The sequence below is a fragment of the Hemitrygon akajei genome, chromosome 14, assembly GCF_048418815.1.
Source record: "Hemitrygon akajei chromosome 14, sHemAka1.3, whole genome shotgun sequence".
In the NCBI taxonomy this organism is placed as follows: Eukaryota; Metazoa; Chordata; class Chondrichthyes; order Myliobatiformes; family Dasyatidae; genus Hemitrygon; species Hemitrygon akajei.
In genome coordinates this window covers 10,336,252-10,363,727 of record NC_133137.1, presented here as the reverse complement: position 1 = coordinate 10,363,727, position 27,476 = coordinate 10,336,252, and the positions used below count along the sequence as shown (strand labels likewise).

The following is a 27,476-nucleotide window of genomic DNA, read 5'->3' as shown; positions in this document are numbered from 1 at the left end:
GGAGTAAGAGGCTGACAATTTGTATAGTTTGTGCATAAGAAAATATTTCTCCTCCTAAAATATCTTCTCAGTTTTGTACGTCATGATATAATTTCTTTACAGCAAAGAATTGATCAAATTGTGATTCTTTTGGCCCTTGAATGATGTTTTACCTTTGAATAAAACAAAATGGCAAAAATATACACCTCTAAAACGCTGGTTTCCTCAAGAGACAGGATCATAAATTAGCTTTATTTTTGTCAGTACTGTGTTTTTTTTTTCAGTACTGTGTTTTTTTTTTCAGTACTGTGGATTTCTACTGTATGTACGGCATGATTAAAACTGTAATATTCATTTTAGAAATGATTCTACAACTTGGCACTAGTAGAATGCAGCGCGATCAGATGTGCCTGCTGTAAACTTAACCGATAAATGGTTTGGCTTGTATTCAAAGATGACATCATTTAAAATAAGAGTAAAACTGCTCTTCAATTTGTTATGCATTATTCATGCACAAGTTGCTTTGTTATTCTTCCTTACCATTTACTGTATGAATTATTTCATAATTTTTCCTCCCTGGGCTATACTACAGAGTCATTGCAGATCCATCAACTGCACTTAAGTACTATGTCTCAAATCAGCCCCCCTCTAACAACAATAGCCATCACAATTGCTGTTGCTGTGAATTTGCACTACAGATGAAGCATTTCTGTGTCCCGCGATGAACTTTTTTTATGAGCAGCTGTCATGTTATAGCTCTTGGCCTTTCTCAGACCTCAGCTGCGTGATATTTAGGGATTACCAATTTAAACTCAAGTCAGCTTTGATGATTGGAAGCATTTAAAGGTGCATCATTGTGCCACCTTAGAGTTTTTGGACAGAGTGTTTTCCAAGGATAAACTGACTCCAAAATTTTCACAGCCTGGCCATGCAATGCTTGTCACACAATGTCTACCTCACCAAGACCGTTATTTTTCATCTAGTTTTTTGTGATTACACTGGCAAAATGATGGATTCATAATTACAAATTCTATTTAAAGGATACTATCTCTGTAATAGAAGCAGGTGTAAGCCCCTTGTATTTTCTCTGCCATTCAGTAGGATCATGGCTGTTCCTTTATTTTAACATCATTTTTCTACACTAACCTTGTATCCTTTGATTCCCTAATATCTAAAAATCTTTTATCTCTATCTTAAACACACCCAGTGAATATCCTCCATGGGTAAAAAGTCTCAAAGATTCATTACCTTCCATGTCTGTGTCCTGAATGGCTGAGCCCTTATTTTGAGATGCTAAATACTGGCTCTAAACACTTAATGTATAAAATTTTTAAGTTAAATATTGAAATCTAAAATCTTAAATCAAAATTGCAATGTTATTATGGTTTTGATTGTTATGATAATCAATCTTATGATTGAAAGCAACACATACAAAATGCTGGAGGAACTGAGCAGATCAGGCAGCATCTTCAGGACTGCCTGAAATGTAGACCGTTTACTCTTTTCTGTAGATGCTGCCTGACCAGCTAAGTTCTTGCAGCTTTTTGTGTGCGTTCCTTTGGATTTCCAGCATCTGTAGATTTTTGCATGTTAATGTTATGATTCATAACGTTTTTGCAGAATGTTACAATTTGTCAAAATGCACAAATTAAATCAGTTCAGTATAATGTCCAGTTCACTTTTATTTAGAGAATGCTAAATAACTATTCACAGGCAGAAAGTAGACTATTGTCTTATCCTGATCTATGGTTGATAGAAATACTAAACCCCCAAAATTTCTTCTTGTGAAATAGTTTATTGAAAACAGTTCAGCCACAGTGCCCTTCCAAGCTGTCAGTTGATTATTGGAACACAAGAAAGTACAAGTAGTCATAGTCAGCCTGGCCCCTCAAACCTGCTTTGCTATTCAGTATAATCTTAGTTGAACCTCATCTGTGCAATCTCCAAAAAAAACTCACTAGCTGCCATAATTCCCTGCACGAGAGCATTCCAATAATTTACCACCTCTGCAGGGAGAAATTCCTGTGGACTTTGGTTCTGAATGACCACCTTGTATCTTGTAACTATGTCCCCTCATTCACTTTCCCACTAATGGAAGTATCTCAGTATCAGCCCTGTCATGCCCCCTTTGGGCCCCATATATTTCAGGAAGGTCACTCTACATCATATAAACTCCAGAAAAAATACAGATCCAACTCTTAGCCATTTATTGTAGGAAAACCTGTATTCCAGAAATTAGCCATGTGAATCAATCTCCAGTGGCTATTGTATCCTTTCTCACATAAGGGCATCTGGACACAGTATTGCAGGTGCAGCTTCACAAATATCCTGTACTATAGTAACAATACATCTTCATCTCTAAGCTCCAGTCCCCTTGCAATAAAGGACAATAAGCTATCTGTCTTCCTAACTACTTGGTGCACCAGCATTGCACCACGCACAAGAACATGTAGATTCATTTGTGAAATCTTTCCATTTAGATAATGGTCTGCCTTTTGATTTCATCTTCTGAAGTGCATGGTCTCACAATGTCCTATGTTACTTTGCATTCGCCAAGTTTTCCCCCCACTCACTGAACTTGTCAATATCCGATTGCTGAGTGCAAGAATCCTCATTGCATCATACCTTCCTGCTTATTTTTGTGTCATCAGCTAACTTGGATAACTTACACTGTGCCCTTCCCACAAAGCCATTTACCCAGTATCTAGTTGTTTGGAAATCCTAATGGTTCAGCGATTTACCCAAGACCCCATTTCCCACTCTTTCTTTTAAGTTCACTGGGACATAATTTTCTGTGCTTCCCTTAACTTCACTGGGGGCCTTGTTTCACCTCCTGTCTATTAACTCAGCAAATGCTCTTGTTCATCAGTGGATTCTTTATCCCTTTGTCACTTTAAACTCAGCAGGAATTCATTTTGTTTCCCACACCTTATTTGAACACACTTGGATCCTGTTCTCAAGTTCAAGTTCAAGTCGCTTTTTTATTGTCATTTTGACCATAAACTGCTGGTACAGTACACAGTAAAAACAAAACAACGTTCCTCCAGGACCCTGGTGCTACATGAAACAACACAAAACTACACTAGACTGTGTGAGACAGCACAAGGCTACACTAGACTATAGGACTGCATAAAGGGCACGAAACAGTGCAGGGCAGTACAATAATTAATAAACAAGACAATAGGCACAGTAGAGGACAAATTACAATGTCAGTCTGGAGTCTGAGTATTGAGGAGTCTGTTGTCTTGGGGGAAGAAACTGTTGCACAGTCTGGTCGTGAGAGCCCAAATGCTTCGGTACCTTTTGCCAGATGGCTCTGAGGCCCTGTTTTACCCCTACTCCCTTTAGAGTCAGCAAGGACCCTGTTTCACAGGCTTCCTATTAACTCATCTGATCTATTGGAAAGCATGTGGTGCTATGATATAACCTTTTTAAAAATAAATTAAAGGTGTGCTGGTCAATGAAGAGGAGCAGTCTCTAATGGTCTGGAAAATTTGCTCATCTGGTGCCATCAAAGGGTGCTGGATTATCAGAGATTTACCATATGTAGACATTAAGTAATTGAGCACCAAGAACTGATCCTTTGGTACTCCAATATTTACATTCGTCCAGATTTATTTCTTGGATAAGATGGCAGTGCACGTGCTCACAGCGGCCTCTCTGGATCCAACGCCGCTCAGGTCAATGAGCTAGTATTATTTTTTGTGACGGTAACTATATGTGCTATGTGCTGTATATGACTGTATATACTGTGTTTTGCACCTTGGCCCTGGAGGAATGCTGTTTCATTTAGCTGAACACATGTGTATAGCTGAATAACAGTTAGACTTAAACTTGAACTTGAATGAAAAGGGCTCCTTAATTCTAACCACAAGAGATTCTGCAGATGCTGGAAATCCAAAGTAAATCACACATTTTGAGCCAAGAATGTTGGCTCTTTATTCCTCTCCATAGATGCTCCCTGACCTGCTGAGTTCCTCCAGCATCTTGTGTGTGTGTGTCTGTGTTACTCTAGATTTCCAGCATCTGTAGAATCTTTTATATTTATTATTTGCTGTTCCACTGCAAAGTCTCTTCAAGATTTTCCTACCCTAAAGAAGTTTAAGTCTTTTCTTTGACAGGATTTCAGGGAGACCCTCTCTCACTGCTCCCTCTCTGTAATCTCTGCCACCCTCCAACTCTTTGACCATTTTATTTAACCCTCTGTCTTCTATATGGTAAACAATTTTCAATCCATGGTTACATACTATGAGTTTTTATTCTAAACATCAGCCTTTTTTTTTAACACTTCATCATATACCTTCTGGAAATCCAATTACACTTCATCCACTGGTTCTCCTTCATCTTGTTTTTCTGTTAGCATTTCTGAAAATGTAGGATTTATCTATAAGGCTAGAACAGAACATTTGAGAACCCCATTTAAGAGTCATGCACCTAAAATTCCCATCCAAAAGCATAATACCTTATTCCTGTTTTAGCCTTGCTCGCTGTCACTATAATTGATCCATTCTCAGTCTCATCATTACTTGCCACTCTGGGAATTATGATGCCAGTAGGATTTGAGGGCATTTAAGCTTGCATCTGATCAAACATGCATTGCAGCCGCCCCACCTAGTCCTAGCTAGAGAAGAAGAAGCAGAAGTCCTGAAGTATCAGTTCTTAACTTAATTTGGTGGGTCTGGAGGACAATTAAGCACTGGCAACCAGTTGTCTGCATCTTTATTTCAGTTTAGGCAAGAAGCGCACAGAGAGGAATTAAATTAGGCCTGGGAGGTAAAATGCTCCAGCTGTGAGTGCGATGACATTAGTCACACCTATTCACCTAACCTAAGCCCATTCACAGATACTACATTTTAAATTTAGTTATGCTTTCAGCATAGTGAAACAGTCCAAAATGTTTCACTAGAGCAGCAAGCAGTAAATATCTTGGGGCAAATAAGTTAGTAACAGTTTGTGCTGCATAAAATTAAAATAATATGTTTTCTAAGTTATTATTGGTTTTCATAACTGTTTATAATTCTATGCTATGTAGCCAGGTTGCAACTACCACTTTCCAACTACTCAAGATAGGAAATTCTTCAAGAATTTACTGAAGGCATTGCCTGATGAATTTATCAAGATTCTCCCATGATGGTACTGTTCCATGTCCTGCTTATTTTGAGGCTATTCTGGCCTCCATTCAAATGAGAAACATAATTGTTATCTCAGCTTTCATCTCATCAAATATTGTTACATGATGATATTGAATCCCCTTTCAATATCCTTTTACTGAAGAAAAAAAGTTTTTGCGAGCAGAGTCCCAGTCTGATCTTTCTAGAATACAATTTCTCAGTTTTGTTCATTAGAGGAATTTTTTTTGGTACTTTTTTCCATTGTTCAATATGTTCTTGTATACTGTTCATTGCACAACAAATATAGTCTAACCAGAGTTGTATATGAGCTTAATTCCCTTGCTTTCCAGTTCTTTACCATAAATAGTTAAGCCCAGTAGTTTATTTTACAGCTTTGATTTGGTCATTACTTAGTTGCATACCCATTTTAAATGTTTATTTATCACAATCCTAATTTGCATTAACTGGATCCTAATTTAATACCATGGAATAATTTTAAAAAACACTCCAAACACTGATCTTTGTGGATCACCACTTATTGCTAAACTTAGTAACTACTGTTTGTTTTCTATTCAGTAAACAGCTTGTTATCCATTCAGCTACTTGTCCTCTGACACCATACATTGTTTTTTTCTAATATGTATAACCTTATCAAACAACTTTTGAAAATTTAACCGTTAAAAATATATTGCATTCCAATTTCTGGGGTGGGGGTAGTAAAGTATTCAAGGAGATGAATCAAGCACAATCTTCCCTCTGGAAATCCATTATGATTAATTTTTATTGCCTTGTATATTGTAACATATTCTTCTGTTGCTAGAAATATGCAAATGTATATACCCAACCCAGAGCAGAGATTTTGTCTTTTTTGATGCCTTGATTATCTTCTCCTTCTTATGCTACTTATATTCTCCCTCTCCCTCTCCCCCTCCACCTCCACCTGTCCCTGGTGACCTGCTATGTCTGTATATAATATCAAATGAGACATAATGGATGACTCAACTGCACTCTGAAGTAGCCAAAACACTATGCAATTAACAACACCAGCACTGTATTCAGGAAAGCTCATTACCACCATCAAAGGCAAGATTGGATTGGATTATCCAACAAGAAATTTGGTAATCACTGATAAAGGCTTGATTGCATGGTCCTACCAGATGATTAACAGAAAGCACTGGGGCACATATCTCAGACCTGACCTTTTTAGGTATGGCTGCAGCACATCCCTATCCATTGTAAATAAGGATACTACTGAGAAATATCACCAGGCTTTTCCATGTCAGTCAGCTGTGGGGAAGTTAAGTTTCAAAACAAATGTTGGAACCATCTTTACCTTCTTCTAAATTGCATAAATATTCCTCTCTACTGTGAGGTCAAAGCTCTGCACTTCACTCATTTTCAGCACTTTCTCTTTACTTCCCCCCCCCCCCCCCCAACCCTCTCCAATTCCAGATCCTGTTGCTTCCTAGGTGTCACTCAACCTGAGGCCTTAGCTTATGTGGAGGAACACACAGAAATGCTGGAGAAACTCAGCAGGTCAGGCGGCATCTGTGGAAAAGAGTAAACAGTCAATATTTTGGGCCGAGACACTTCTTCAGGACTGTTTTCCAGAGATGCTGCCTGACCTGCTGAGTTCCTTCAGCATTTTGTTTGTGTCGCTTTAGATTTCAAGCCTCTGCAGATTTTCTTGTGCTTACGTAGAGGTTCGGGTTTGGTGGAAAGTCTTGGTAGAGCCAGGATCATTAAAGTCGAAGGCTGCCCAAAGAAGCAAGGACCAGGATATTGTGGCACAGGACCAGTGATTGTCCCTATTTGCCAGTGGGCAGAAGGTTGGCATTTTGGCAATCACGCTATTGATTCTGCCAATCTGACCACCTTTCAACCAAAAAAAGCAAATAACAGCCATTACTCAAGGGTATTATTGGTTGCTTAAGATAAGATCTATCTAATGCAAGTGAATATTGGCACAAATTCACTGTACTGTGGTGAAGGTAAAGTGTTTATAGTAATTGTCACTCAAGAAGCATGAATTATACTTTCCAGCATATTCCTTTGTGTGCATGATAGCGCTTAAAACAATTAAGGGGTTGCAGAGTGTAACATGTTATGCATTTGTTGCACTCTTCTAAGTGCCGTACATCTATGAATAATTTATCAAACGGGGAAAGGAAAATGGATGGCTTGTTTGGTCAGCTTGGAAAGAAGAAATGGTCCATGATACTTAAAGCATCTGCATTTATCAATCATCTGTACTGAGATTGCTAATGTTTTTTTTTATCTTTCTCATTATGATAATAACTGAATCTAATGGTAAAGTACATTTGGGATTTGTAAATTAGTAATATCTTCTCATAAGTAACTTTTAATCCTGTTCTAATTGTGCGATATTTCGAGAATGTAAGTTTCAGTTATTATGAAGCTGTCTTCAAAGCTTGATTAGTCTGCAAGTTCCATATTTATTTGGTTTGTAGCCTTTTGCCGAATTTCAGTCATTTAATTCACAAATGTCACTTTCTGTGTGAAAGATAATTGTTGAAGTAAAAAGAAAAGCACCAGAAAAAATTGAAACCATATTGAAGAGGGTTTCCTTCATGAATAATCAAGACTGGTAGAGGATTGAGACTGAAAATTTGGCCTAACTCATATTATGCATCAGTAGCCTCAGTGAATAGAATATAGCATTGCACAGAGAAATGGGTGAATAATAATAAACAAACTGTGCAGTCTTCCAGAAAACTTGGTTCTGCAAAATGTTAATGTTGGACAAGGATGTTAGATCATAAATGATGATAACTGATATTTCTTGTATAATTTTACATTAGAATTTATTTAATCTTATTGATTTTATACAAATGAAAATGTTAGAGTAATGCCTGTCTGTAGTATTCAATAGTCTATCTTGAAGCAAATTTTGATTATTAGAAGCTAATGGGTGGAGCAGGGGAGATGATGATTGAGGAGTGGGCAAGTTTGTAACAGAAGGGATGGTCCTCACAGCATTGCCAAACATGAAGAGATAAGGGTCAAATACTGTAGATTGCATGTGGAGTCTGGTGACATGGAAGACAAAGGTGAAGGTAAAATCAAGGAAGACACTACCTTGATTTTGGGATGTGGTAGAAGAAGTGGAAGAAATGGAATGGGCCGAATCTGGCCCTGGTCAGGTATATGAATCCTCGGTTGAGGGAAGTGCTTGCCTTAATGGAAGCTTTTGTGCGAATGTTAGCATCTTCAAAGTATGTGGAAATGGAGAAGCTGGAAGCATAACAAAAATAGTCACAAGAGGTAGAAGGGGGGAAGTAATCAAGGTAGCTATGGGTGCCAGCAATTTAAAGTGAATATTGGTTTCTGGCCTGTAACCAACAGAGCTGAGTAAGGGAAGGAGAGGGGTGGAGTTGGACCAAGGAGAAGGAAGGGTGGAATTTGACAGCATGAGTTCATAAAAAGTTGTTCAGTGTGAGAGTAAAAACAGATTGACAGCATCAATACTGAAAAAGATGATGTGATTATCACTTTTCTTAATTAACTAGATTGACTACCATGTAATAACCCAGCAGCTTGTATAATCATAGATATGATGGCTTGGGAGAGCCAGAAACTCTATATTTACTACATTTATATTGTAATTTTAATGTGGATGGAGCACAAAACCAGTGTTCATGAAAAATGAGAATAAAATTCAGGCAAAGCTTTCTATCGTGTGAAATGAAAATAAGGTAAGTCCTGGTAAAGTGGTATTTTGAGAAATATTTAAATATGGAAGGAGAAAGGGAGAAGGTAGAAGTACAGGAAATGGACTGAAAACTGTCCAAGAGTGGTTGAGGAAAATAGAAAATTTACTGGAAGTAATGTTTAGAAAGTCACCATATCAAAGCGCAAAAGGAAAGAGTGGAATGGGAAATAGACTCTGTACAAGGGAAAATGGGAAAAATTGTCATCTGTGTAGCTATAGGAATCAGCATGGTAGAGTAGTGGTGTTAGAGAATCTGAGAAAGAAAAGAAAGTAAATAGGACAAAAAATGAAACAAGGGGAGGGAAAAGTGAAAATTAGTTTAAAAAAAAGGTAATAAAATATTCCTGGTATTGCAAGAACAAGGGAAATATTGGGAATAATTGTAATCACTGTGTCTATAGCAAAACTATTTAGAAAGGTGATTCTTTCGAAATTATGCTAGCTAAAGGCTCTGTCACCATTTGAAGTTAAAAGAATAAGTATCAGGTGTGAGACCAACAGTGCAATTTGCAAGTAGTGATATTCAATGTGAGAGAATTAGTTTGAAAGTAGGTAGACATAGAAAACGTACCTTCATTATGAATCACCAAGGGTCAAGGAGGAATGGAGTCTGGTTGTGTTTTTAAGAAGAAAGCACATATATAGAAATTGGACTTCACCTTTTCTTGGTGCAATAATACATGACTATGTTTAGAACTAATGCCTATTTCAAAAATGCGAAATTGGGGTCAAAATGCTTTTTGAAATGGTGTTAGAGTGGTTTACACTAGAATCCATTGATAAAATGAGACCTATGCAATTCTCAATTGAATTTCACTAATCACTTCATTTTAACATGTAGGTATAGTCAGCAGGTAAGTTAGCAAATGATTTGTTGGTCATTATTGTAGGAGGATTTGAGTACAAGACTAGAGGTGCTTTGCTCCATCTACATCAGGGCCTAGTGAAATTGCATTTGGAATACTGTCAATTTTGAGGCATTGACAATGTTATCTACAAAGCAGTAGGTATTCTGCAATAACCATATCCTAACACTACTTGTAAAATATTTCAGCCTAGGAATTCCATGCTACTGAGAAAGGCACATTAAGCATGTAGTTGTGACAGATCAATGCCAGGTTTGTGGAAGGAGCCATTACAATATTCTATTGCGCAGAAGGAACAAGCACAAATGAAGATTATGAAAATGGCATCTGGACATTGCTTCCAATGCCATAGCACATACCTAAGCACTGTTTGGGGGCAGTGTCAAACTGTAAAGTGGACCTGAAAACAAAATTATGAACCTTGAGATAAATGTCTCAATGCAAGGCTGATAATCAATGCATGTGGCATCAAAATAATACTTTCAGAAACTGACTAAAAAGGTCTCCTAACTGGTTTCTCGTCAACTGTTCCTGACACTTTCACTTGGGCTTCTTCACAACCTTCTGTATAAATGATCCTTATCCTATGTGTCTTTTGTCCAGGTTGTATTTGATTCAGGCTTCAGAGGTGATGCACTCTATACACTCCAAATTCAAATAAGTTTATCAAGTGATCTTACACTATTGATTAATCATGTATTGATTCTACAATGTCTACAGATTTTTACACTTTAAACTCCTGTGGCAATTTACCTTTAAACTAAAAAGAAGGTAGCATTACATCAACTTTGAAGCTTTGTGATATTTACGTAAATGCAGTATTCCGTTTGCTTAGTTCTAAAACACTTTCCTAACTTTCTCAGTGGCAGTCATTTTACTGTATTACAGGACTGCAAGGTCACGGGCCAAGTAATTCCATTTCATAGTCGAATTATGACTCTCAACAATATTCTCTCTGGAGAGAAGATCTAAAAACTGTACAATAAATCATTGCAAGCATTCAAAAGATGATTTATAGTACTTTTATAAAGTAGAGTATTTAAATCATCTGAATGGTTAATTTTGATAGGTTTCATGTGTTTTGAATGACTTGCGGTCAGGATCACTGCAAACTAATTGCACTGATTTATAATTACTGTTAACTCCAGCTGATATGGGTGATAAGAATTCATAGACCAGGGTCTAGATGAAATTACACGTAATCAAAAATCCTGGAGCAACTACTTGCTACATCTATCCTATCAACTTGTGAGGTCCTGCTAATTTACTGTTGGAGTAAATCTTACGATCTTCTGTTCTTCTCCATTGCAACTGATAGAATTCTCCGGTTCACCATTATAGTACAAGAAGAATAGGGTGGATTAACAACTTTGTACATTATTGACTATTCTGTAAAGAAGCTTGATCTATTCTCTCGCCTAAACATTTAGGCTAACAAATTTAATGTACAGCATAGGATGACTAAACTGTAAGCCTTTTTGTTACAGTAATATGTAGCCCCATGATTCATATATTATAATATAGACCACTTAACCACTTGACTAATGCCTTTTAGATCAATACCTTGTGTTTTTAAATTTATTAATACATTAACAAAGACACCCTTATGTTACTAACACATCGAAAGCTTTAGTATCATATTTCAAACAACAAGCCTTCTGTTTCAATTAAATAGAATGTATGTGGGTTATAAATTTCATATGTATAAGCCTGCACCAAAATAACCATGTAACAATTGGCTTTTCTTGCTGCAACAGAGATTGAAAAAGAAATGTTTGAGTGGTTGAAAAGTTTGAGTGTGTTTTTCAGATTCTTAAATCTACGATCCAAATGATTGTTGATGCTCAAATAAAATCAATAGGACATTTGGAGGGGGGGGGGGAGAGAGAGAAAAAAAAAGAGCTGTGCCATCAGAAGACAGCATGATGCTTCACTAGTTGCAGGTGGCATACAAGAGGCTTCAGGTTTCTCTCGATTAGGGCATTAAATGTATCATCCACAGAACACTATCTGATGGAATAGAATTCTGATTTTCATGAGCACTGCTCCTAACAGCTTAGAACTCATTTTCAATTATGTGCTGAGTCCACTTCTCATTGCACTGCTGGAGGCTCTCCAAGGCAGCTGGGCTTGCAGAATTTTTGGTTGAGGGTTTCCATTGAGGCTTATATGCTTTGGCACTCACAGGAGTCCTTGATGTTCTGGAAATACTCCTCCTGTGCATATCCAGCCACCTGGGCTTGGTGAAAACCTGCACTATTTTGTGGGAGGATGGAATTCATGGAGAGCTGCAGTCTTCTACCACTGTCAGTAAGTGTTGTCTGCAAAGTCTGTGAAACACCCTCTCAAATTGAATTCAAGAGCTGAAGATTTCAATGTAGTTGAAACAGTTCTTTGGCAATTGCGGTAAAGGATCTTAGTGTTAATTTTCAGTGCAGTGTCCTCATAGTGAATGGGACTTAAGCATTGGTTGAGTGTATTCCTGGAAATATAATGTTCATGGCTCATTATCCTTATATGTGTAAGTTGTATGTTAAGAATCAAATCTGGTTGCATAATCAGTGAAACCACACTCAGGTCATGTGTGATTTTGGTTATTTTGAATGGTAGCAGGACCCCAAATTAGAGGAACACTCAAGATATATCAGATGACTATTTTTAGACCTGGTTCTGTGGTCCATTAAAAGCTTTAGTCAGCTTCTGTAGCACTCTCTTCATTTTCCATTTGGACTTTGGTGGGTTTGATTCTAATCTAGACTCTGTAATAGGAAACATCACATTTTAGCAAAGATGTCAGTGTGCCTCAAGTTATTGGTTCAATTGCTTTGCTTTACATCTGAGAGTATGAGCTCTTAACACTTGGAACCAGGGTCCACACATTCCATGGCCACAATGGGGTATTGACAACTGGAAATTTTCCCATTGGCGATGAAGTCAAGTGCTGTGTTGGAATGGACTGCACAGAACGTACAGTATATCATATTGGGGTTGTGGGGGCGAGGAAGGTTGTAGTTTTGGGAGGAGAGTGGATTGTGACTGAGGCAAGAGGGAGGATTGGGAAATGGAGATAGGGAAACAGCATTTTTCACAGAGCTAAAATCGGCAACGGCAACATTTTGAGTGACAGCCAAGATGTGAGAAATCGTTGTAGGGCTGAGTAACAAAGAGACTTCATTGTGAGTAAATAGAGAATAATAGTTTCCACTAGCATATTAAAGGACATTGGGACACTTTTTTTCATGGGCGCTTCTTATTTTTGTTTGAAAATGAGTAACAAAAGGTTGGTTGTTAAAGTGTAGCCATGATAGATTGCAAATTCTGGAATCTGGAGCAACCCACAAAAAGAAACATTGCATCAATGGAGGGAATTGAGAATCAATGTTTTTCATCTGGACTTAGTACAGGTGAAGGGTCTAAACCCAAAATGTTAGCCATCCAACTCTCTCCATAGTAGGTCGGACAGCATCTGAATTCCTGCAGCATATTGTGTGTGTTTGCTCAAGATAACGAAAGTAAGAACAGAAAAAGCTGAAAAAAGCAAATTAAGCAACATTTGTGGAGAAACAGGTTTAAAGCTTCAGATCAAAAAGGTATGATTCGAACTAGAAAAAGTCAAAAGTTAAACTTGTTAAGTTACAGAGAACAAGGAGGACTGGAACCAACGAAGGGAATATCTGCATTATGGTTGAGACTAAGATAAATTAATTGATGCAAATATGATGATGTGAAAAGGCAGTGAGGCTTATTAATTGTTGTTGATCTATTAGAAGAGTTATAAATTAAAAGTGATGGATGAGAATTGAAGGAAGCAAGCATTTGAACCTTGAGAAACAAATGATACAGATGCTAGAACTCTGAAATAAAATGGCGAATGCTTGAAATGCTGAGCATCTCAGGCAGTAGTTACAGAAGCAGAAAAATAGAGTTACCAAAGGAACCACTGACTTCACACCCTCAACCAAGAACTTCAAGCTGGACAAGGAAAAATTCTTAAAATCCTCATAACACCCAGCTTTTCCTGCACATTGACTTTCAAATCAGTCACACACTTTCAGGCTCACCTAAGCTAGTACAGTGTCCACGGAACAGTCTTAAGTTAGTGTGATAAAGCTAATTACTGTTAATGTTACACTGCAGCCATAGTGGAATTATTCATAATTTCAACATAGCCTTGTGCAATTTTGAAACAACTATTGATGTTATTCCTCAGTATCAATATATTACCTTCACCCTTCAATATGACTTAACCTCATCAGAGGCTGAATGCCATTATGCCAAATAGCTCTTCTCATTCACAAACCCCGATGAACACATGACCCACTTAAGAAAAAAACTATTTAAGGTGAAGAGAATGCAAAGTAGCAGGGCTACTCATGGAAGTCAGAAACTCACTAAATAATCTGATTCAGTGTAAGATTTAGGAATCAGATGCATGTAATCATTTGATTAAGAAGTACATTCAGCCATGTAAGGGTCCCACTGAAACTAGTATTTTCCAAATCTTTAGTACTGCAGGTCAGTTGTCATATCAATCTTTATAATTTCAGATATAAGATGATACTTCGGCATCCGCACCCGGCTCTTACAACTTCTGCAAATCCATTGTGAAAGAAGGACAGTGCAGATAAACAATAATGAACTTCAAATAGACAAATCCATCCTTAACCTTCTGATATTCTTTACCAAGCAATAACTTTTGAATGATTTACCACACTAATCAAAGTCTAGAGGGCATAGCTTTAAAATAAAATGGAGATATTTAATGGGAACTTATTAATTTTCTTCACCCAGAGGATAGTCAGTATGAGAATGAGAATATCAGAATGAGCTGCCAGAGGAGGTGATTGAGGTAAGTGCATTAACTACTTTTAAAAGGTATTTGTCTGGGTACATGCATAGAAAAGGTTTAGAGGGATTACGTAAGCAATTGCCTAAAGCTTAGACGGAAATCTTGGTCAGCATGTACCAGTTGGGTTGAAGGGCCTATTTCTGAGCTATATGACTCTGTGACCTTATTGTCATACAGGAAGGCTTGAAGGATAGTCAGTCATTCTGATGAAAACAAAAAAAAAGATACTTAAAGTCTGGAATAAACACAGAAAATCTTGGAAACTCTCAGTGGTTCAATTCTACTGAAGGGTTTTTGACATGAATCACTAATTCTGTTATCCCATAGGTGATACCAGGCCTTCTGATATCAGCTGCCATCATGCAGTGTAATTGTAAAATTGAGATCTTACCCATGTTTCTAAAGACATTTCAAATCAGTGACCAGTGACTCTGGCACTGGTCTGTCATAGAATCCTTCTGTATCACTGCTGACTTCTGAGAAGACCCTGCTTCTGCAGAAAGTTATTATAAGCCTTTGAACTGTCTATATTGGTCCACTGTTACTGCTGTCTTTAATTTGCCATGCCGTCTGAAAATCTGACAATAACAGGCTGCTGTGACAGCAATGATTACTTGCTTATGTCCAACTCCAGAAGGTAATCTGGGTAACTTCATGTAGCTTGATGACATTTTTCTTTGACTGGTCTTACACAGCTACTAGGTTCATAGTCCTCTCCTTCTGATAAGTCAGTATAACTTATCCCAGATATGGACAACAATCATACAAGAATGGGCTTTTATACTTTGTTGGCACATGAGAGTAGGATGCAAATTATGCACCTTCAGAACTAAGCGACTACCGCCCAGTGGCACTGATGCCAACCATCGTGAAGTTCTTTGCATGGGTGATAATGTCACATATCAACAACTCCATTCCTGCCACATTGGACACTCACCAATACGCTTACCGACATAACTGCTCTATGACGGATGCCATAGCATCTGTTGTGCACTTGGCCCTGACACACCTGGAAAACAAGGACACTTATGTCAGTATGCAGTTTCTGGATTTCAGTTCGGCATTCAACGTTACTGTCCCACAGACCTTGGTGAACAAACTCCTACTCCTTGCTGCAACTGGATGTTAGGCTTCCTAATGAACAGACCTCAGATAGTCAGGATGCACAACCTCTCCTCCCTCCCTATCATCCTCAACACAGGTGACCTTCCCCAGGCTATGTGCTGAGCCCACTGCAGTTCACTCTACACTGGCCGGGTGCCAGTCAAATAATCTCTTCCTCAATATCAGGAAGACAAGAGAGATAGTTATCCACGTCAGGAGAATGTGCACCACCCACATCCCACTTTACGTCGATGGCACAACAGTGGAAACCACGAACACTTTCAAACTCCTGGGAGCGCACATCACACACAACCTCCCAAAATACATTCTACACAATCAGGAAAACTCACAAAAACCTCTACCTTTTTGAGGAGGCTGAAGAGAGCTTCACTGGGCACATCTATACTCACATCTTTCCACAGATGCGCAGTAGACAGCATCCTGACAAGCTGCATCACTGCATGGTACAAAAACTGCACTGTGGCAGACAGGAAAGCTGTACAGCTGGTAGTCAAAAGTGTCCAACTGAACACTGGCACCAGCCTACCTGCCATCAAGGACACGTATACAGAAAGGTACTGGAAAAGGGGCAGCAACATCATCATACCCACCCTGCTCATGGACTGTTTGTCCCACTCTCATCAGGAGGAGGCTACGTAGCATCCACACCAGGACCACCAGACTCAAAAACAATTACCTTCCCCAAGCAGTAAGGCTGATCAACATCTCCACCCAATAATTCTGCCACTACTGTATTATTTCCTGTCAGTCGCCTTACGTACAGCCTAGCTGCATTTTATGAACATACAACCAATATGTGTATATAAGCTATCTTATGTATTTATTGTACTTTATCTTATTGTGGGTTTTTGGGCGCTGCATTAGATCAGGAGTAACAATTATTTTGTTCTGCTCAACACGTGTGTGCTGGAAATGGCATTAAGCAATCTTGTTCTTTACAGTGACAATGCACATATAACCCAACACATTCGGCTGATTTGCCCTAGTTTAAGTAAAAATCAAGTGAGGGACAAGTGAAATTAAATGCTGTGAGATGCCAGGTGCTGCAAAAATAAACACACACTTTGAAACAGGATTTTTTTTTTTGCAAAGGAAACTTATTGAAATTGTAAAAGCTGCTTCCAGTCCCTAATGGGTGCCTCTTAATTTTGGTAATTTTCAGTATGGGATTGGAGACCTTACAACTACACCGCAGTTTTTCCCCCGCTGGCTGCAAACCTGGCTGCTGGAAGGCTGGCCCTCTTTAGCTCAGAGTTACAGGCGTCCTCTCAGGATGCCCGTGCTGAATGCTTGCAGTCTGGAGAAACAGGCTAGGGTGCATGTTGTCTGCGAGCCAGAAACCACAGGTTAGATCCTGACATTCTGAGAGGGACCGAAAGCCTCTATTCACACACTGCCAACAGGACTTTAACCGTAGCAGGCAATGGTGTGACCAACTGTTGTTGGCCAGATTGTGCCACTGCCATCATAGCCTCAGGCACCCTGTCAAGACTGACAATAAACCCTGGAGCACACTGTTTGCTCCCTATTAGTAGTACCAATGTCCTGTAGAGCAGCAATCTGCTGTCCGTGGGAAGCAGACTGCTACTGGTTTAAGATTAGCTGAGCTCCAGAGGATGGGGACAGTGCCTCAATAAAGGCAGAAACATACTCCCTCAGCCACCGTCCTTCTTCAGCTTGCCATCTTCCAGAGTGGAAGCAAGGTTCTGCTGGCTCTGCATCAGCTTCCAACAGAACGTGGGCGTGGATTCGTTCATGCTACTTGTTATCTCGTGTAGACAGACTATCAATGAGGCTCCTGGCTGTTTCATTCACATGAGATTTCACAGATGCTGGAAATCCAGAGTAACACACACAAGGACCATAAGATACAGGAGCAGAATTAGGCCATTTGGCACATAGAGTTTACTCCGCCATTTAATCATGGCTGATCCAAATTTCCTCTCTGCCCCAATCTCCTGCCTTCTCCTGGTATCCCTTAACCAATCAAGAATCTATTCACCTCTGTCTTAAAGGTACGTAAAGTCTTGGCCTCCACAGCTGCCAGTAGCAAAGAATTCCACAGATTCACCCCTCAGACTAAAGAAATTCATCCTCATCTCTGGTGTAAAAAAAGCTCCTTTATTCTGAGGCTGTGTCCCCTCACCATCTTAGACCCTCCCACCACAAGAAACATCCTCTCCATATGCACTCTAAAAAGGCCTTTCACCATTCAAAGTGGTTTCTTCTGAATTTCAGTGAATACAGGCCCAGAGCCATCAAATGCACTTCAGATGACAAGCCGTTCATAAATCATTTTCATGAGCCTCCTCTGAACCTTCTCCAGTTTCAGCCATCCTTTCTAAGATAAGGTGCCCAAAACTGCTAATAATACTCTTAAGTGAGGGCTCACCAGTGCTTTATAAAGCCTCAACATTACATCCTTGCTTTTATATTCTAGTCCTCTTGAAATGAATGCCAACATCACATTTGCCTTCCTCACCACAGACTCAACCTGAAAGTTAACCTTTAGGGAATCCTGCACCAGGACCCCCAAGTCCCTTTGCACATCAGTTTTTGTATTTTCTCTTCGTTTCCCTTTCATTTCTTCTACCAAAGTGCATCACCATACACTTCCTGACACTATTCTATCTGACATTTCTTTTCCCTTTCTCCTAATCTGGCTAAGTTCTTCTATAGCCTCCCTATTTCCTCAAAACTATCTTCACCTATCTATAAAGCCCCTCCACCTATCTTCATATCATATGCAAACTTTGCAAAAAAGCCATCAATTCCATCATCCAAATCATAGACATATAATGTAAAAAGAATCGGTCCCAACACAGACCCCTGTGGAACGCCACTGGTCACCGAATTAAATTGAATTGAATTGATTTTATTACTTACATCCTTGATATAGATGAGTAAAAATCTTTATGTTAACGTCTCCATTTAAATGTGCAATTTATAGTAATTTATAATAAATAGTATGTACAATGGGACAGTCAATATACCAAAGAAGTTCAATTATATCAACATGAATTAATCAGTCTGATGGCCTGATAGAAGAATCTGTCCCAGAGCCTGTTGGTCCTGGCTCTTATGATGCGGTACCATTTCCTGGATGGTAGCAGCTGGAACAGTTTGTGGTTGGGGTGACTCGGGTCTCCAATGATCCTTTGGGAACCTTTTTTATAAAGTTGACTTTGTAAATGCCCTGAATAGTGGGAAGTTCACATGTACAGATGTGCTGGGCTGTCGGCACCACTTTCTGCAGAGTCCTGCAATTGAGGGAAGTACAGTCCCATACCAGGCAGTAATTCAGCCAGTCAGAATGCTTTCAGTTGTGCTCCTACAAAAATTTCTTAGGATTTGGGGTGTCATACCAAACTTCTTCAACTGTCTGAGGTGAAAGAAGTGCTGTTGTGCCTTTTTCACCACACAGCCGGTATGTACAGACCACATGAGATCCTCAGTGATGTGGATGCCAAGGAACTTAAAGCTGTTCACTCTCTCAACCCTAGATCCATTGATGTCAATAAGGGTTAACCTGTCTCCATTCCTCCTGTAGTCCACAACCAGCTCCCTTTTTTTTTGTGACATTGAGGGGAGAGGTTGTTTTCTTGACACCACTGTGTCAGTGTGATGACTTTTTCTCTGGAGGCTGCCTCAGTATTATTTGAGGTTAGGCCAGCCAGAAAAGGCTCCCTTTATTACCACTCTTTGTCTCCTGCCAATCAGCCACTTCTTTATCCATACTATAATCTTTCTTATAATACCACGGCCTTGTAGCTTGTTAAGCAGCTTCATGTGGCAACTTGTCAAAGGCCTTCTGAAAATCCAAGTACACAACGTCAACCGATTCTCCTTTGTCTATCCTGCTTGTTATTTCTTCAAAGAATTCCAACAGATTCGTCAGGCAAAATTTTCCCTTGAGGAAACCATGCCGACTATGGCCTATTTTATCATGTGCCTCCAAGTACCCTGAGACCATCCTTAATAATGGACTCCACCATCTTCCCAACCACTGAGGTTAGATTAACTGGCCTATAGTTTTCTTTATACTGTTTCTCTCCCTTCTTGAAGGGTGGAGTAACAATTGCAATTTTCCAGTCTACTGGAACCATTTCAGAATTTAGTATTTTGAAAAATTCTCACTATTGCCTCCACAACCTCTTCAGCCATCTCTTTCAGAACTCTGGGGTGTACACCATCTGGTCCAAGTGACTTGGCTATCTTCAGACCTTTCAGTTTCCCAAGAACCTTCTCTCTAGTTATGGTAACCACACACTTCCTGCCCCCTGACACCTGGAACTTACACCATATTACTAGTGTCTTCCACTGTGAAAAGCTGGAAGAACTCAGCAAGTCAGGCAGCATCTATGGAGAGGAGTAAAAAGCTGACATTTTGGGCTGAGACATTTCCATGGGATTGATAAAAGGTCTCAACCCAAATCCTTGACGGATATGGATAAAGTGTGTGGTGGGGGTTGCTCATTAAGAAGGGAAGCAGCTGAAGGATTACAGAATTTCTTCTTATAAGCACTTGATCCTCATTGATTACAATGATGACATAATCACCTCATCTCTTCTTTCACTTTTTTTATGTCTTCTTTCTTTTAAATGTGGTTCTGGTACTGTTGAAGCCTGATGGTGTATTTTCAGTCCATTTTCAGTCCATTTCAGTGAGAATTTTCCAAAAGGAGAGCAGCCTCGAAGCCAAGAAGCTTTGAGACGGCGATTGATTCCATTTCTCTCTGATTTTGCCAATTAAAGCATCAAGGAAGAAAGAAACATTGAGGTGAGTGTGGAAGGCGACCAAGTGTTCAACACTGGAGAAAGGTGTCTGTGTGTGATGCTCTCTCCCTCAATGCTGTCGGAGGACAGTACCGAAATTCTCGGTCTGGTTTGTGGAATGGACTGTAGTTCGATTGGACTCTTTCGGTTTTGTGTTTTTATGTTCTGTATTTTCACTTGCACATTCTTGTTGCTGTTTGCACGGTTGGGTTTTTTTGTAAGTGGTGGCAGGGGTTGTCTCATTGCCTTTTGCGCAATTTGTTTTTTCTTGCACATGGGGGTTTGATGTTTTTCTTAGAACATGTTCCATTGGTTTTCTTTGTTTTGTGGCTGTGGAGAAGACAGGGTTGTATATTGCATACATACTTTGTTAATGTACTTTGAACTTTAAGTGATCGGCTGCACACCATCAAATACTGTTATCACAGTGGTAAATAAAATTGAGTCCCGTGCTCTCAATTCTCAACTATTTCAAGAACTATGTGTTGAGAATGATGAACATTTTGAATGCTTGCTGTTGCACACAGAAGTCAGGTGGCTCTCTAAAGGAAACTGCCTGAGAAGCTTTTGAAACTGAAATTTTTGAAGCTTTTGAAATTTTTGAAACTGATTAAAATTCTTCGAAAACTCCAATGCTTCCTTCAGTAATCGCCTCAAGAATTGTAAGTGTGACATTGCTTATTTGTCAGAATTATTTGTAAAGTTTAATGAAATCAATCTTCAATTGTAAGGGAATGATGTGACTCATCAAAGTCAAATCTGTCATCTCCACATTTCTGTCCAAGTTAAGTGCAAAATTAGCCATTGCAACCTTTTCCGATTTCCAAGCCTTTCTGAGTTGGAAGAGAAAGGAAGAGAACCTGATGATGATCATTAAGTATACTGTGCCTACTTGGGTGAGCTGCATAAAGACGTGTCAGAGATTTCAGGATCTTCTCTTGTTCCAAATTCCAGATTGGGTAATAAATCCATTCCTGGACACTTTTCGGTCAAGATGTTGTCAGTGAACAATGATTGCTGGGGCAACATGTACGTCGTCCACTTACTCTTTTTATCTTAATTTTTTTTTGAAACTGTTGAGCTCGTGACTTGGTCTGTAGTTTGATCAAGTGAGCTAGCATCTGCTGTCCACAAGAAAACTCCAGAAGAGAAATGCGAGCTCGAGCTAGCACGAGGAGAAGCTCAGAGACAAGACGAGGGGCCATGATCAGCTACATTTCTTGCTGATTAAAACTTTGAGGAAGATTGAAACAATGCAGAGGAGAACAAGTGGTTCTTGGAGGGGCCGCTGGTTTGAGTTGCTGCCACCAGAGTGGCCGTTGTGTCCCAATGCTCTCGGAGATGTTGTCGAAATTCTGAGATTTATGGATTGGACTGTAGTTCAAACTAACTGTCGTTCATATTGGGCTCATTCAGTTCTACATTTTTCACGTTCTCACCCATTTGCTGCCATTTGCTGGGCTGGGGGTTCAGTGATCTGTTAGTTTTTGTGTGAGGGAAGGTTTGGGAGTGTTTGGGGTTTGCATGTTTTTGTTTCTTTTTCTTTTCATGTGGGGGAGTATTGATGTCATTCTTTCAGCTACTTGTATGGTTTTCTGTATTCTATGGCTATCTGGAGAAGACAAATTTCAGAGTTGTATTCTGCATACATACTTTGATAATAAAATGAGCCTTTGAAACTTTCTAATGCGGAATTAACAGGAAGGATGGAGGAAGAACTGATCTTGCTACAAAATGACTTTGAGCTGATGCCGAGTTTCAAAAAATCATATCACACCTTTTGGTTGCAGAAAGAAATCTCTGAATGCTATCCTGCATTGTGGAAAAAGGTAAAGATGTTCTTTATTGACTTTCAAACGTCGTATTTAACTGAGTGTGGTTTCAGTACAGTCGCCCAACTGCTTTCAAAACAAAGAAACAGACTGCAAATTACAAGTGGGTGGATTTGAGACGCCTGAGTGGCATTCTGCCTGATGTTGAGAAGCTGATATCACTGCACCAAGCCCATCCATCTCATTGAAAGGTGAAAAAGCAATGAAGTAGTCAATAGTTGGATTGCTAATGTACACTCTAAAATTGTTGATGGAAATTGTTTTTACTGTAATTAAATAAAGAAATAATTTTATTGGTAGCTTTAAATAGATTTGATTGCTTTGAATTTGCAGTTCCTGTTTTCTTTCACTGTGCGTTGTAAATCAAAATTCCTTTTAGTTTTATGGCTGGAATGGGAAAGCAGGCACTGCTGATGTGGCCTGGGAACCAAGGAGAGGTGTCTGATAAAAGTTTGGGAACCACTGCTCTGGGTGTTTCATTCTCCTGGGCTCTCCCTACTCCTTCCAAGTCAATGCCACTGACTGGATTCAACCTCTATAAAGCCCAGGCAGGTTTTTCCCATCATGCAATGCTCCTGATTTGTTATCTCACACTACCATCTATGCTGATGTTCTGCAGGAACATGCACACACATGCAATAGGCTGTTCTTCTGCACATTGAGTGCCCATGTTTCCTCATGTTCTGCAGAAGACTCCTGAGTGTTCTCAGCAGCATTGCTCACTTTCCTGCCTCTGAAGAAAACCCCCAGAAAGTAATCTGTGTAAAGCATTAAACCTCAGCACCGAATGTGCCTCAAATATAATAAAAACACTTACAGTCTAATGTACCCAATATCTACTCTATATACTGGAAGTGATCATATGTTTCAGAGAAAGGAGCTTTATGTTAAAGCTAATAAGGCACTGTCAGTCAGATTTAAGGAAGATGAAGGTTTTCATTGAAAGATGAAATTACCTGACTATTTAAGATTGAACTCAACTGCAGTCATTGGCAGATAATTATGTTGCAGCTGTAGTAGGAATTTGTACAACCTGGAGGTCTCTGCTGCAGTCTGTATTAAGCATATCAGCTGATGTAAGGCTCAGGTGCATGGTAGTATCCCATTGAAATTATGCACTGAATTTGAAAGTACAAATGTGTAGACTTTAAAATGCTGCAGTGCACAAGCCTTTGACTCTTACTGGATGTTCACATGGCCAGGATTAGCTTCAGATTTAATCTCTGATTGATGTCAGGAGGCTCTCTTCATGGTGCTTGTAAATAAGCCTCATTGATCTAAGTGGTCTCCCTGCTGGCAGAGATATACAGATGGGCAAGTTGTGGTAAGGTACAATGAATGCATATTTGGCAGATCTCAAATGTGTTCCTCTTCCCTTTTGACCTGGGGACTTGCTCATCTGATCACACTCATCTCAGGAAGCATCAGTATTTTCCTGAAGTGTACTCCAGCGAGTCTGCTGCCAGAGCCACCTTTTTCTTCAAAATACTTCAATCAATACTTGCAACAGAGCATTCAGCCATCATAGAAAACAGATGAAGAATCCCTTTCGGATGTATTGCCAGTTGTTCAAGTACACCTGCTACGATCCTTGCTATTTTATTAAAAAATTAGACATTTTTTAAATGTTGTCCTTATGTCACATTTTAAGATATCATGTTGTTTAAAGTGTTAGTTTCTGTTATGACTACATGGGTCTTTTAAGTTTATGACATGGAATACTGTCATCATTCCATCTGAACTCTCCCTCTTCTTAAACATAAGTAAATACTTAGGATAATTTTAAACTGGTTACTTTTAACAAAAGTAGAGATAAATCTAGTTGCTGCATTCAATTGTAGAATTTTTCTTATGTAACTTATCCATCTATCCAAAAGTTAAAAAAGGATCATAACTCCTCTCTGTGACCTTGTAATAACAACAAGGGAACTGGAGTAGGCTATTTAATCTTTAAAGTATGTTTTGGGATTCAGTGAGATCATGGCTGACCTGTGACCTAACTCCATATACCTACCTTTTCTCCACGTTGCTTAATACTTCTGGCTCTCATAAATCAATCATTTCTGGTTTAAAGTTAACAGTTGGTGTATCGCCAATTGCTCTTGGCAGAAGTGAGCTCCATATTCCTAGTGCCCCTTATCTCTGTGACCACTTGCTACTTTGACCCTGAAAGATCTGCGTCTAACTTTTGGACTGGTTTTGGTCTTTGACTGCCTAGATCACTAGAAAATATTTGTTACATCTATCCAATATATCTCCTTTTTAGCTTACATTGGCTCTTTCTCAATAACTGTGGTTTGAGCCACCATGTTTACTGTGTATTTGTAAGGCTCGAATATTACATCAAGCACTGAGCCGCATTCAGTTCTATCTCATCTACACACTTCTACATTCAAGCTCTCTTGGGAATTTCTGCTTTTAACCATTTAACATCTTACTGCCACACTTTTATATTATTTTTCATGTGCTTGAACAATTTTTATGATATAAATATTTGTTCCATATAAAATGAAAAGGATATATGAACAAGTAATAGTTGATTTATAACAGATTAATTTTTAAATTAGCTTATTAGTGCCCTTTATTCTTTATATGTTACAAATAATAACTGTATGAAAGGAAAACAAAAACTAGAATTGAAAATTTCAAGAATATTTATTGGTTTTGAAATCTATTTAGAAATGAGACATGCTCATTCAGAGGTCACCCAGTTCTGTAGCCTCCAGATTATATTTTGATTACATATGATACCAAAGGATTGCCTAGGAAATCTATTAGTTTTTAAGTGCAGTAATCAGATGCATTTTGATATTTTTTAGTAAAATATAGTAGTAATTATGCATAATTCTGGCCTGCATTCTGCTATCTGTTTCTAATAGTGTGACTCATTTTTCTAATCTGGAATACTGAAAATTGAATTATTCACTTAGTGGCTTCTTGCAGCCAGTCCATTACTGTTTCAAAAGCCATGGTGTGCTCCTGGGAACATTACTTAACTCTTTTTGTTGACCTTCTTAAAATGTTGACGAGTTGACCAAGTACAGCAATAATCAATACATTAGGTAACAAAGAAAATAATCAATTAAATGAGTCTGTAATGGATTCGAAGGACTAATCCTATGACCTATATAAAATGACATAAATGGCAGAAAAGAAGTTGCTAAATATAAATTGCCAGAGATTCATACTTTTTTTAAAAAAAAGTTTTTCTTTCGATTTTCTGAATAATTGGTAATTTACAGTTATCCATTTGGCAAAGCTGACATCATGTAATTCTTTACAGTATTGTTTTACTTGTTTTGGAAAAGAAGATCATGTTCATTCAATGCCAACAAAGTGCTTGTTTTTAATATGTTAGTACAGTGCTTCCATTTGCAAGGGCAAATTTGAAAGTCAGGTTGCTAGATTTTTCACCCATCGATTATTGGAAAATATAGATTAAAATACTGAATGCTTATTCTGTTGCTGCTGTAGATATTAATGCTTATGAAGCAGCATATAAGCATATTGATTTTAAATTTTGTTCTGGCTCCTTGTCAGTCTTACTTTGGTATATTTTATTATTATACAAGTTTTATTATCTCCTAGGTACACGTTTATTGCCTACAAACAGCGCAGCCTTTGGCAACACTGGGTAACGCTGCAGGAGATTACACCTGCGTGAACTTAAGAGATAGTCCTCCTTATCTGGCTATAACTGGAAACAAGGACAGGAAGTATGTAGAAAATACTTATCTAAGACTAATTCTTAACATTTGTTTAATTTTTATTACTTAATTTTTAATTCCTTCACAACAAGGAAAAAGCAATGTAATTTTGCTTCAACATTTTAATGCATTGTTTTGTTAAATATTATTAAATGGCATAAATGTCATTATTTTATTAAATATTGAACATAAACATTACATTGTAAAATTCAGTTATGACTAGTCATTGAAACATAATTGGAAACTGACAAACTCAATAAGCAACCATCAGCTCGTAGACTCATGGATTCATTTCAGAATTAGTTTTGATACCAATACTTAAAAGGAAGGAAGAATCATCGTGTGCACATGAGATTCTGCAGATGTTGGAAATCCAGAGCAACGCACACAAAATAGTGGAGGAACTTCACAGGTCAGGCAGCATCGATGCAGGCGAAAAAACAATCATCATTTCAGGTCAAGGTGCTTTATCCTGACTGGAAAAGAAGTAGGGAAAGGGGAGCCAGAATAAGAAGGTAGGGGAAGAGGAAGGTCACAGGTGAACGCAAGTGAGGGGGCAGTTGGGTGGGTGGGGGAGTGGGGATGAAATAAGAAGCATGGAAGTGTTAAAAGGGCTGATGAAGAAAGAATCTGATAGGAGAGGACAGAGGGCCATGGGAGAAAGGGGATGTGGAGAGACATCAGAGGGAGCTGATGGACAGATGAGGAGGAGAAGATTTAAGAGGGGAGCCAGAATGGGGAATGGAAAAAGGAAGGGAAGGAGGTGAGAAATTAACAGACGGTGGAGAAATCAATGTTCACACCATCAGAGGGCTACCAAGAGGAATATCATTGTGTCAGTAGAAGAGGCCATGTGAACGGGAAGTCGAATTGAAATGGGTGAAATTCTGCCTTTGTGGTGGACAGAGTAAAGCTGCTTGAGGAAGTGGTCTCTCAATTTACATTGGGTCTCGCCAATGCAGAGGAGAACTTACTGGATACAGTAGGTGACCTCAACAGATTCACAGGTGAAGTGTCGCCTCAGCTGGAAAGATTACTTGGAATCCTGAATAGTGGTGAGGGAGGAGCTGCTTGCAGGGTTAAGTGTCAAGAGGAAGATCTGTAGGAAGGAACATGTGAACAAGGGAGTCACAGAGAAAGCAGTGCTGCAGAAAGTGGAGAGGCAGGGATTCTGAGAAATGGAAATGGCATTTTTACAAGTGACAGGTTGGGAGCAATATCGTCAAGATAGCTGTGAAAGCTGGTAGGTTTATAAAAGGTATCTGTAGATAGTCTAACTCCAGAGATGGAAACAGATCAATAAAAGGAAGAGTGGTATCAGAGATGGACCAAAGTACATTTGAAAGCAAGATGAAAGTTGGAGGCCATGTTGATGAAATTGATGAGTTCAGCATGGGTACAGGAGGCAGCACTGATGCAGTATTGATGTATAGTTGGGGAGTGTTACAAGTGAAGGCTTTGAACATGGACTGTTCTGTGTAGCCAATGAAAAGCAGGC

At 38.9% G+C, this 27,476-nt stretch overlaps 1 protein-coding gene across 1 annotated transcript in view; it reads left to right on the top strand.

The window, feature by feature from the left end:
• fbxw8 (F-box and WD repeat domain containing 8) overlaps positions 1 to 27,476 on the top strand; it is a 144,335-nt gene that overhangs the window by 94,393 nt on the left and 22,466 nt on the right. The window contains exon 8 of the mRNA XM_073065469.1: positions 25,860 to 25,987. Coding sequence (XP_072921570.1) covers positions 25,860 to 25,987 — 128 coding nt within the window. The remainder of the gene's footprint in view (positions 1 to 25,859; positions 25,988 to 27,476) is intronic.